The sequence below is a fragment of the Solea senegalensis genome, linkage group LG12 (assembly GCF_019176455.1).
Source record: "Solea senegalensis isolate Sse05_10M linkage group LG12, IFAPA_SoseM_1, whole genome shotgun sequence".
NCBI classification, from domain to species: Eukaryota; Metazoa; Chordata; class Actinopteri; order Pleuronectiformes; family Soleidae; genus Solea; species Solea senegalensis.
The window spans coordinates 16,175,637-16,189,063 of NC_058032.1; the positions used below are offsets into that span (position 1 = coordinate 16,175,637).

Here is a 13,427-nt window from a genome sequence, read left to right on the forward strand (position 1 = left end):
GTGTGTGTGTGTGTGTGCTGCTTGCCCTCCCCCATCTCCATAAGCCCTGTAGTAGCTCTCCCTTTCTCTCTCTCTCTAGTGGCCCCAGCATGGACACAAGATGGCAACACTTCTGTGGACTCTCTGTCTCTGTCTGTCTCTCGCTCTCTCTGCTCCTCTCCTCCTGTGTGGTGGCTGACTTGGCCCTGACCCCTGACCTCCCTCAGCCTCACGAACAGCTCATCTCACTGGACTTCGATGTGTCATATGTGTCGTCATATGTGGTTTTCTGACTTTTGTTCTGAAGAGAAAACAACATGGAGAACAAAACCCTGGTCCTAATGAGGCAAAAAACTATTTTCTGAGGAAATTGACAAGTTTAGGGCCAAGATTTGAATTGTGGAAATATTAAGGTTACGGCTATGGTCAGGGTTGGGGATACGACTTTGTTTAGACTGTCCAAATGAATGGAGGTCAGTGCAGTGTCTTAAGAACAATAGCTGCTGAATCCTCTGTGTGTGTCCATCAGGTTTCCACTGGTCTGGTTGTGTCCCTGCTCTTGTCCCAGAAAGCTTTCACCATCTAGGTCGGCCTCCTGGTGGGAGGTGTGATAGATGTCGTCCGTCTCCACTCATCTGGCTCTCATTCTTCCTCTCTCTGCTCCCACCAGTCATCCTGGAAGCAGGTTACTTCCTGCCAGAGAGGCTTTTCTTTGAAAATCTCAGAATGTCCTTTACAAAGTCAGGGTGTAATTTCTAATTTGAAAAAAAGAAAAAATGCCAATTTTGACTGACAATTTTGTGTTTACAGCTTGTCGCACTGCCATCAAGTGACACAAATCTGAATGAATGCAGGAGGTGTGTCATATCACCTACATAATTGCAGGTATGCAGTGCTGAGAACTTTATGGAATGTGCTGGGCATTGGGTTGTCTCTGTACAGTGTGTGTGTGTGTGTGTGTGTGCGTGTGTGTGTGTGTGCGTGCTGGCCCAGAATTCTCTGGGAGACATCCCGCTGCTTTATTGCCTGTTCTTTGGCTCTATGATCCACCCTGTGAGATGCATGTTAACGGAGAACTCATTGACTCTCTCAGGGGTTTGGAGAGTCAATGATGCTGTCATTGTGGTGAGGAGACAGATGGTGCATATAAGTGCAGTATGTGTGAAGACAATTATTTAAACTGTATGTACACCCCCCCCATATGTGGTAATCTACAAGCTCTTTGAGTCCTTCCTCAGCAGGGTGATGCTGGTTGGATGCAGGGTGATGGTGGTCCCTTGTAGGCCTCCTTAATGGCCAGTTGGTGGTCCTCACCTCATGTTTCACTTTCAGAGCCGACATCCTTGCCCTTGTCTTTGTCTTCCTCTACTCCAGGGGTGTCAAAGTCATTTTTGTTCAGGGGCCACATACAGCACAATTTGATCTCAAGGGGGCCGGACCAGTAAAAAAAGCAAAATAATAGAATAATAACCTATGAGCAACTCCTTCGTTTTACATTTAATGAAGGATAATTTTACAAAACATGAAATTTCTTGACAAATATAAGTGCAATTTCAACAATATCATGCCTAAATTTACTATTTACACAGCACACTGGATCTATAAAGGCACAAACATTTAGCCACGGGTATCTGGAGCATTTAACATTACATTTAGATTAGTGTGAAATTTTAACAAATTCATCCTGTGGGCCGGATTGGACCCTCTGGTGGGCCGGTTCTGGCCCCCGGGCCGTATGTTTGACACCCCTGCTCTACTCCTTCCTGTCCTACCTGACCTCAGACATGCTTCACCACAGCCTGGTATAATTTGATTTGCCTGCTGATTTGTTCTGCTTCACACTGCTGCTCTGCATCCTATGGTTGGCCACATGTAACTTAATAATTCTTTGAAAAAAAAATAAATGCATTTTTTAATACTTCGTAAAAACACTGTGACATGTGAGAGATCAGTTCATCATGGCCTGCAGGGGGGGATCTGTTTCTCCACAGTCTTTCTCATTTCTTCATCACAACTACCATCATGGTCATTGTCTTCACTGTCTTTGTACAGGTGGGATAATAACATCACATGTGAACTTGGTTGAAAAAAAAAACGGCTCCAGGATGATTTAAAAAAAGGTGTTTTATATTTGTATATGATTGGTTGTATCTGGTTTGCAGAGGATGACCATAAAGCCTCTGGTAGAGCGACTGGTTGTGAAGAAGAAAGTAAGACGATCATCAATATCAATATTTCAGTGCATGGTGATAAAGTCATATGTACATCAGTGAGAAAATAATATAATGGGACCATATTTCTGGAAAATGAAGGTGGTTACCAGGATTTGTAAAAATGTTTTAACATATGTACTGTATTAATAATGGCTGGTGTAGAGGACGTGGTACTCAGGACATCACTACCGGAAAGACAAGTTGGTCTCCCTTGTTTTATAAACTTTCATGTTAGAATGTCCTTAAACATGGGGCCTGAAAACACCAGTAGATGGCAGCAAATACCATATGCAAGATTTTCTGACCACAGTCACCTGGAAACTAATTTATTCTGCATATAAAAATGTGTGTGATAGATTTGAGCAGGTCAACAAAACCTAACTATCGTCGATTCCTGATCCAGGTTGAGCTTCCAAGCTCATTCTTGCATCCATTTTTCTTGAAACAGAAGAAAGAGATTTAACAGAAAATATTTAATTTATCAGGCAGTTGAAAATAAACAAGGACACCTTTCTTCATTAAATGAGACTTAATGTTGGTCAATTTTAATAAATTTGTTTTTTTGTGTGTTTTTCTTAAGAGATGCAAGTTTATTCAAGGAAAAAATAATTCTGTATTGGTGGGACAAGTTAAAGTGTGTGACTGTGTTTTCAGTTTTTTATGACAGCGCTCATAAAGTGAGAGCAGCACTTACTTTGCAGGTAAAATGCAAAAACCAAAGGAAAAACAACTTCAATACATCAATTTCTGAACCTCTGGTCTAAACTTCCAAGGACACTTGTGTATAATAAATTCTTTGTGTTGTACAATTCATAAAATCGGGGTTATACATTTTTCCTGAATGACGTATTGATGATATAATGTAGCACAGACTATTAAAACATACTGCATCATCAGATTAGTTCTTTTTCTCACACTTCCACTGTGCTGTTGACCCATTCTCTCCTGACTTTGTGGCCCTTGAACCTCTTCATCCTCTCCTCACTCGCCAGTGTGCTCCACAAGCCTGAGGCCCATCCTCCAGGACACATCAGTCCCAGCAGCCTCGGCTCAGCCCGGACCCGGATCCAAAATCAGCTGCCAGAGCCGATCAGATCTCTCCACAACATCGAGTATTCTTGGGCAGATCCCAGAGAAAACAACGTTGTTTTTGAGAACAAGAAGCAGCAACGAGGACAGACTGTGAGAAAGGACAAGAGGGAGAAGGAAAATGTAAAACAACAAAGTGTGTGTTCAGCTGTTTCAAAATGGCTGCATGAGCTGACACGTCATGGATGTCCTCCAATTAATGGGTTAAATAATTCACCCTCTGGCCTCATCATTTTGAGTGTTTTTCAGCAACAATAAAGTTCCCCCAGCTCCATGTTTCACCTCGTCCTCAGCTCTACTACAGAGGTTCGGAGGTCATTTGCATCTCCAGTCTAATTTAATTTCAAAGTGGCTCTTCAAGAGTTGCACCCATCTTAGAAATACCTTGCAGTCATAAATGTCGATAGCAGTCCACACACAGCCCTGCCCCTCCTTTATAAATGCACAGCACACCCAGTGGTAATTTGACAAGGACAGTCTTCCTAAAATAGCCCGTCCACACACGCATGCACCCACCCACCCCTATTCTGACCTCCTCAGCTCCCAGGGAGTGGCTGGAGAGCCACACTGTTTTCTTTGGGACAGGACAGACGGCTGCCCAGTGGACACCAGCGAGGGACAGACGAGTCACTAACCTGAGGGCTGAGAGCTGGTGAGACAGTAAAGGAGTTTTTTGGCTGCAGTCATGAGGGTGGGAGCGGCAGCCTTAGCTGGGGGGCTTTTCGGGGCAGTGGGGACCCTGCTTTTTTTCCTGGCCTTTGGTACAGACTACTGGCTGGTGGCCACTGACAACTGTGGACCATATACATGGCCGACGCAAACAACCCCGGCAGGGGAAAGAGATGCCAATGGGACTGAGGTATGGCAGACACCTGTGTGCACAGAATCCCTCATATTCACTCGACAGAACATACAGTAATCACACACACACACACACACATATGCAAACCTGGCTGCATGGCTACAAGGATCATCTATCAATGTCCAGTTAAACAAATGCATATAATAATAGTCACAGCAGTAAATTATTTTTAACAGTGAAGCATCACATGTTAAAACCACAAAAGACGGCACGGCATGTTCTGCCACTCAGGATATTTAAAGCTGTAGTGACTTAGAAAGACAGACGAAAAGAAAATGGACAAAATGAATGCAACAAAGGCTAATACATTCTGACTTTTAGTCTGAGTTATTGATGATTTATAGTCTGAGTCGACCTCCACACATAATCTTAGAAGTCAAGAAATAGCATTAACCGTCCAGTCCAGGGGAAGTCATTCTGACGAAATACAACATGTATTATTAGCCACTACTATTAGTAGTGGTAGTAATAGTAGTAGTAGCAGCAGTAATATTAGTCTACACATTAAAAGGTAAACAACAATATACACACACACACATACATACTGTAAACATAAATATATATCATAAGAGCAATTCAAATTCTGAAAAAAATATCACGGAGGATAAAGTGGTAGAAAATGGATGGATGGACAGTTTCTGTTGACTAATACAGGGATTCCCAAAGCCTGGGTCGGGACCCACAAATGGGTCGCAAGAGATTTATTTTGAGTCCCCAAAAAATGTACAGATTTTTCCCGACCTTATAGTATTTCAATGTTAAAGTTTTTAAAAGTTGTTTATCACTTTTAAAAAATGGCCATTAATGATGCTCAAATTCACTCTTTGGGTGATTTAGATCGCAATAGTCGCAAAGTGTGTCCCCATATAGAGAATAATAAGATTATAAAGATTTAAATAAAATAGAAGAGAATAATTTGAGTGACTTAGATTATTTCTGCTGAATGAATTAAAATGTTGCATAGAGGATAATAAAAATCATCAGTAAGAGAACATCTTTACGGTTGAAAATATAGAATATAGAATATATTTGTTAGAGTCTTTCATGCCAAAACAACCCTGATGACATCACCATGGTTAGTTCTTCAGACTTGACCTTGCTCCTCCCAAGCCACGAATGATGCAAGTGTTTTTACTGGATGAGCAGGACTTCCCAGTCACCTGGTCGTCATGTATGAAATCACCGCACTGGCCCTTTAATGTCCCCCACTTTATTCTTCCACGCCACATGCGTGAGAAAGTGCACAGAAAGCAAAGTATTTATAAAAGCGAAACCCTCTGTGAACAACAAAGTCTTTCATTTTCAATAGAAGAGGATGATTAAGGTTGCTGCGTGTTATCCGGTGCCATCAATCATATTTTTTGACAAGCGAGTGGAGAGTATCACTCATGCGTGGTTCATAAGTTCCCCTTGAAAACCTCACAGAACAGAAAGCCATAATCAGAACCACGTTTGATGCCATGGCGCACACTAACATACAGACTCACACAGAGCAGCCAACACAGACACACACTGACAAATTAAAGTTCATTCATCTCAGGATTAGTGTGTGTGTGTGTGTGTGTGTTCATAATCTCCTTCTCCTCTTTAGATCCTGTCAGAAGGGGCGACCGGCACCGTTGCCCCAAAGACCCTCACCTTCCACCATGAGGGTTTCTTCAGGCGCTGTGCGTTTCAGGTGGAGCCGGCGACACACGCAGTTCTCGCCACTCTCTTCAGTAAGTAGAAAACTTACTAAGAAAACCAAAAAGGGGTTTTTGCTGGAGCTTTTCCAGTGTGGCTGCATGTCTTGTGCTCAGCAGTGTGGTCTGCTTTGAAACTGTCTATAATTTGTTTTTTAACAGAACACGTACAGAAGCAGAGTAAAGAGAATACTGTATATTGGCTCTTAGTACAGGTTATTGGCTGTTTCTCTGTATAAACTGTTTTTTTGTTTTGTTTTTTAAGGTTTTGAAACTTCAAATAATATTTTTGTTATTACACTGTAGCGAACCAGCCACAGTCCAAGTTTTGTATCCATGGTTACCTCTTCCCTCTGCCCGTCGCACTGGGACAGGTTCCTGATCCTAGTTATGACACTACAGCAGGTAAGGCAATTACTCATCTGCACACATACAGTATAGACATATACATTATACTATAGAATATAGTATTATATATGGCAGTGACTGAAATAACACATGACTGAGACAAAAATAAATGAAAGAAACTATGACCCTCACATTTCCTGTTCATTTCATATAGTTAAAATAGTGAATTCTTTAAGACATTTCCCTAGGCCCTCATTTTAATATTGTCTTATTTATCGATTTATTTTTTAATACATTCTTATTAAACATCAATATATAATTGCTGTGTCTTTTTCGCTTTAGTACAATTCCAGTAAAATACAAAATCTTATAAATGCTGGTCTGAAAGAGCTCAAATGTAAGTGTAGAAACATCCCGCCCCATGAAAAACAATGAGGACAAGGCATTCTCTCTGTTAAAGGTCCAGTGTGTGTCATATAGAGGATAATTTATTGGCAGAAATCCATGTTTTGTTAGCCTAAGTAAGAGTTTAAATAAACTTTAAAGGCAAGGGCCTTGCTTTCTGGGAGAACACCATCTTTTGCTGCCAACACATGTGTTTTTGCACTTTAAAGTGGGATATTACTCTTCAAATGATGGAAAATTGCTCTGTCCACATAAACCTGGTGCATAAACCAACAAAGAAGAAGAAAGAGGAAACGGCAGAGAGATGTGAAAGTGTGTTATATCCTCTCTGGTACATAAAGGCCACTCTAGTTTCCTGAAGCACTTATCTGAAACGAGTGCAGGAGGCCTCCACTTGTTGCACTCTGCAGTCTCGCCGTGCATCCTAAATGGTACCCATGTGACACTATAATACATACATAAATACTTACCTAATAACAGAGCACTCGTCTTCAACTGCTGGTTCAAAAACTCAAACAAAGCTTCCTACACCAAAGGAAATGTGGCGTGACCTCCTCCGTACACAAAACATTTATCCAGGAGATGTTTCATACTGTCATGCAGCCACATTCATGATATCTGTGGCAGTTTTTTTCAAATGCATGTCTTATATCATGTCTCTTTTCTGTTGTTTTATAATTATTCTTTCTTTTTGTAATTCTTACTCAGTGGACCTTTTGACTAATGCACAGTGCACATAGATAGAAAGGTGCACTGCTCTGATGATGGTCTTGATCGTGTTAACCCACAGTGTTCCGGGGTTTCTGGACTGTGCTGATAATCCTTGGCCTGGTCTTGGCTCTGGCTGGAAGCTTCCTCCTGGTCTGTGGTGTCCCCTTCTACAGCCACAAACTCTACAAGCTGGGTGGAGCCTTCCTCATAGCAGCCGGTACGAACACACGCACTACTGTATGTACACGAGTCGAGTTTGTCACCGAAGAACGCGTGTTGCAGTCATTGCTGCTGTCAGCTGTTCGCGGTCGTCATAGCAAATACAGATACAGCGAGCAGCAGATGTCACTCTGCAGCACTGTCGCTATAACAACAGCAGGTGTAAACACTGCTGCCATGGTAACAGTAGAGATGAGTAGGAGCTGCATTCCTCTGCTGTTACTCATGGCAGTGATGGTCTCCATCCGCCCTGACACTGTGTTGTCTGCTTCACCCCACAGCCTGCCTGCTCCTGTTTGTGCTGCTGCTCTACGTGCTGTGGATGGAGGTGGTGGATGTGAAGCGGTACATTCTACAAGAGCAAGGAGAGACATGTCCAGATGCTGAGGTCTCTGTGCTCTACGGCCTGTCGTTCATGGTGGCGGCGGCCGGCGTGCCCCTGGAGCTCGTCTCTGGGTTGGTTTTCATGCTGGTGGGCCGGGCGCTGCATGCCAGCAAGTGAGCTCACCATCTGGCCCGTAGGAGAGGCGTGGACTGACCTTTTTATGTCATGCGCTGGGACTCAATGGCACACTTGTGGGATGTGAATATTCGCTGGAAAAACACCACCGATTTTACTGCATCACCCTGTGGATGTTAATCATAGCCTGCAGTCAGAGACACTGGTGTGCTGCAAAACATTTCTATCACTCATTTTGCATGATTCTGACAAATACACAAGAATATTACACCGTGGGTCAGCGGTAGAGTTTATAGGCGTATCATGATGTGATAGTGACATATTAAGGAGCAATATAAAACGTGCTGACACTGTTTTTTTTTGTTTTTTTATGCAAGACTCTGTGATTATAAAATATCTCTCCCACCCAACTGCATCCTCCTGTCATTCTGCCAAGTGCTGCTGCTTTTATTGATGCTGCAAATGATGATGCTACACAGCGGAAGGTGAGAAACGCACGGGTGAACCAGCTGTGTCCCCCCGTCCTGGTTTTGGCACACGATCAGAGTCGACAGGCCAGAGCAGAGTGAGGTGGGAGGGACAAATGGCTGGATGGACTGGAAAGTGAAATGGTAGGTCTGGATAGTGGGGATGGGGTGGAGCAGGAGAGGGGTGGATGTGGGTATAGGGGCGGATAGAAAAAGAATTAATGCATGAGGGGGCTTTGAGACACGAACAGCTGTTTGTGGGATTGGTTGGTGTACAGTCGGGTGACCACCTGCCTCCTTCACCCCAATCATATTTCACTCCCCTATTCAAATCCTGATGCTTTCTCTTTTTTTCTGCCTCACACTATTATGTTTTCTTTATCCCACTCTACATGCAAACACTGTTGACACACATTCAGTGTACAAGTCAGCAAACAGAATTACCTTCATGGCACAGTCTTTCTTATACATATAACTACTATAATATCAATGTGCAGCTGTTCTTCTTAGGACACTGCATTGACTCTCATTCATTTGGACATTATCCCTAAACCTTAACCATTACCAGTTATTGTCTAACCTTAACCACAATTCACTTCTTAGCTCTAAACTCAGTTCATCAGAAATTAAAATCAGAAAAGGTCATAAAGAAGTACCAAATACAAGTGCACCCATACACACACTCGTTGCACACTAATGTTTATTATTACAACAACAGCTGTGGTCTTTCACATGCTGGTGGATGCTTGAGTGGTTATGTTACTGTAGTAAATTCAGGGCTGTGTGTTTGTAACACAGCCCTGTCGTCGGAAGCTAAAAGTTTGAAAATATTAGTAAAGGAGACATTTTTAAATCAGTTTTTTTAGGTTGTTCAATCAGTCTCATGCACATTTGCCAAACATCCATGAAGACTTTCCATTTTGTAAAAAGATGAAAGATATTTTCTATTTCTTCTTCTCTGTATTTCACTTTGTACCAGCAAGCTCAAGTAGCCTCATAAAAGAACATAACTCAAGCTGCACTTACAAACATGATTCAGCTATAGGGGAACAACAGTCATGCCATGTTTATTCTGCAGGTGGCAGATGAAGATTGTTGGCAGTATGGACCGAAAGGTCAGAAAGCTCAGTCGGGTCCCTAACATAAATATGGAAGATATAACATAACATCCCCGTCGTTTGGTTTCACCTTGAGGCAGAATTAAACAATCCTGCATGAAAACGACCCATTGCAGCTTCAGAGAGTTTAAAAACATACATACATACATACATGCTGTTGTATATTCACTAAGAATTGTTGAATTGGCCTGGTCAGCCAGCAGGGGGCTCTCCAGCTCTCCTATTTTAAAGTGTGGAAAGGAAAGGAAAGGAAAGGATAGGAAAGGAAAGGAAGGGAAAGGAAGGGAAAAGAGGAACATATCCATGAACTAAGTATTGAGTTAGAACACTGGCTTGTTAAATGATTGTAGTAGCTCTTTCTAATCATAGTTAATTAACTCTTATGTCTCCCCCTGCCATCCACAACAATGGAAACACACTATCACTTCCTTTAAGGAAGAATTAATCTGGCACTTGAAATGTCAGCAATAATAGCATTATAATATTATGCATATGGCAAAGTGAGAATGGTGTGAATAAAAACATGACATGATAATAAAGTAATAAATGCCTTGCAAATTAACCTCCGCAGAGCCGAGGAGCCCAAAGAGCATACGTCTTGTTGATTAGAGGTAATGACTGTGAATTCTATGTATGTGACCAGTCAAAAGTTATACAACAGATGTTATTTGAATATACATGATTAATTGACTCACTGTGTCTGGAAGGAAATGGAGATATTGAGGGTGGAGTGTGAGACTTTTACATGTAAATAAATGTCAGCTGTTTTGTCTTTGACCGAACATGTTAATTAGCAGGTTTACATCTGTATTTGGCTACCGGAGTTCAACATCTGGAGTCAGTGACAACCGTCAATGAGCAGTGTATCATAACTGAGGAGAGAAAGAATCACGGCAATGGAGGTAGAATAACTGGCAAATGGGGAAGTCTATAGTGGAAAAACATGGGAAGCCTCCAAGAAAAGATTCTGATGTTCAAATAAAAAAAACAAAATGAGGGCAGACACAGATACAGTATCGTATTACTGCTCCTGGAGAGGCTGGAATTTGAACAAATATTTATAATAACCTATGTAGCTATTACATTCACCCAAACTTAAAAAAAACAGAAAAAAACTACAACTTAAAACCTAAAGACCTAAGCCTCTTAAGTTTGGGAGGGTCCATTAGATAATAACCTTTATGGGCATAAGTCATAATCACACATGTACAGTCTTGGTGTTTATATTCTCTATATGACAGCAGGGGGAGACAGACGTTCCTCCTTCTCTGTAGATTAAACAACTAAGAATCCTGGAATCTTTGTGTTGAAGAAAAATAAATAAAAATGAGTTGCATTACTTGTACAAAATGTACAAAACTTGCATACAATCTTGACGTTTTGTGGGGAAGTGGGTGTTTATGTATTTACATGGCTCATACACCATTTTTCACCACATTTCAAGAAGTAGTTTCTGTGTAAACAAACATGACAGCAAATCATTTCTTTGGCAGATAAAGTGTAAATAGTTTGTTTATAAGTCATAACAAATGTAGGCATTCTTGTTGATAATTGACTGCTTTAACTATAACTTGGCACATGACTCTCCAAGTTAACTAGTTTCTTAATCATTAGAAAAAAAACCGGTGATTTTTCAATTTTTGGTGATCTACAGCTTTTTCCCCCTTTTTCCCTGCGTAACATTGTATTATTGAAGGTCATTTTCTTCTTAAACCTTTGTCCTGTAGTGTATGTGTGCATGGCCATTGATATTTGAAGGTGTTTGCTGAGTAATTTCACAGTATTTCCCAAAGGTCCCTCGTATGGAGATGTGTCATACATCAAACAGCAGTTTGTGCTCTTACCCTGGGTGAAAAAAATACAATAAATCAACCCTACAGGCAGATGTTTTAGCCCTCTGTCCCCCTGCAGCACCTGGACTGAACACGGGTGAGTTCTAATCCAGTCAGAGAGAGGGACACACGTGGTGAGAGATCTTTTACGTCCTTTTTCTAACTCCCTATTAATAGTGAGCCGATTACCTGCTCTGTGTGTGTGCGCTCCAGCCCACCAGGCACTAAGCGTGGCTCTTTGTGTGTGTGTGTGTGTGTGTGTGCAGACGGACAGTTTCTCACAGATAAAGGCTTTTCTCCTGTCAAAAATGACCGCCCTGATAAGAGCTGATATGAGTGAATAGCAGGCATCACTTTTGCTTTGTTTCCTTTGTACACACTAAATCCCCAGGAGTCCCCCACCCACCCAAACCTGTGTCTATAGTTGTGACGACACTCGTAGACGTAATGGATTCAAGGCTGTTGAACCTAGAAATGAAAAAAATGCCTAAAAAAATGTGACTGCACTCCATTTGATAACACATATTGATTCAACACATGAGGTTAAGTTGTTAAATTTAAGATTATTTCCTGTGCAACCAGAACTCAAATCCAGGAGCAACTTTAAGAAAATCTAATTCTACATCTTGCCAAGCGAGCAAACACTTCCAGCTTACTTTGATTAGCAATTTGAAGTTACAACGGTGTGTAACTTTTAAATCTAAACAAGTTCCCGTTAGAGTCAAGCCATTGTCAAATGAGTTTACACAATTTTGATTAAGTTTATCAGCTCCACGCGACTGTGTTTCTCAGTGTGGAGGTGTCTAACTCTCATGTTGCCAAGTGATATTCCAGCGCTGCACACAGGAAGTGATTTGTTGTATGTCATTATGCGAGTAAAGCGAAGATGGCTGCAAACATGTTGGAGTATGACTGAAAACACAAAGAGTCCCCGTGCAGAAAAAACCCGGCTGTTCAGCAGTTTGACGGGATAAATGCTCCAAACACTTCAACCCAGAGGGCAGGTGAGGTCGTACGCACCAAGCGCAGTCGAAAAGCAGGCAAACAAATCAGGCAAATGCAATTCACAACCCCAAAATATAAACCAGGTCAAAGATAAACAGGCAAACACTAAGAGGATAACACAAAGGAAGCAATGTACACAGGGGTAACAAACGCAATCTGGCACGGACACGTGGTGAACGCTGGACTATACACAGGTTGACGAGGTGAAAACAACAGGGACAGGAAGTGGGCGTGGTCAGATAAATGGCGGGAAAATCTAAACAAAGATCAGGAACAGGAAGTGTCAGTGAAATGATACAGAGCATTTCCTGTGTGATTCTATTTTTCATTTTCATTTAGTTGTTTAAAATTAGACAATCGCCATCATCGCAGGAAGAATCACCACATCACCACAGACATGCTCTACCACAGAACACACATGATATCAGATAATATTGTTTCTTCTTAGTGAAAACATGAAAACATTCCCAACTAACACATTCATTCCACTTAATGTGTCTTTTCAAATGTTAATGCTTTTCCACGTGAAATCAGATGAGACACAAGATTAAAGATGGACCCTTTGCACCTGAAAGAAATAAAAACTAGATATATAGTATGTGGAAAGAGTTTCTCTTTACATTTACCAGGGAAAAGTAGCACAAAAGGTGCTACATACTGGTACAGCATAGCAAATAGGTTGCATACAGCACTACAAATGGTTGTAAATAATATAAATCACCTTTTTGTTCCAGTATTATACCACACTTTGGAAACTAACATAGGTGATTGGGGACATTTAAATTAGGTTTATTTACATAAAGAGTGAAGAATATTAACCAGTAGCTCAAACCCATTGTAATGTCAGTTTTGGAGAACAATTCTGGACAAGGCCAGTGTGAAGAAACAACAGCACAATTCTTCAAATCAATGTATGTATGTTGCCATATACAACATGTGTAAACCCATAAGCCTATAAATGTGGTCGACTGTATATCTGCAGTGATTGTCCATTTTAGTATTGATTCACATCACACGTAACAGCATAGGAGTTGAGT

At 41.4% G+C, this 13,427-nt stretch overlaps 1 protein-coding gene across 1 annotated transcript; it reads left to right on the plus strand.

Annotated features, from left to right (window-relative positions):
- The first annotated feature begins 3,800 nt into the window (after positions 1-3,800).
- Positions 3,801-8,383, plus strand: LOC122778636 (transmembrane protein 182-like). Its single transcript, XM_044040698.1, has 5 exons — positions 3,801-4,140; positions 5,735-5,861; positions 6,132-6,230; positions 7,369-7,506; positions 7,790-8,383. The coding sequence occupies exons 1-5, from the start codon at positions 3,967-3,969 to the stop codon at positions 8,008-8,010; spliced, it is 759 nt and encodes a 252-aa protein (XP_043896633.1). The 5' UTR covers positions 3,801-3,966; the 3' UTR covers positions 8,011-8,383.
- The last annotated feature ends 5,044 nt before the right edge of the window (positions 8,384-13,427 follow it).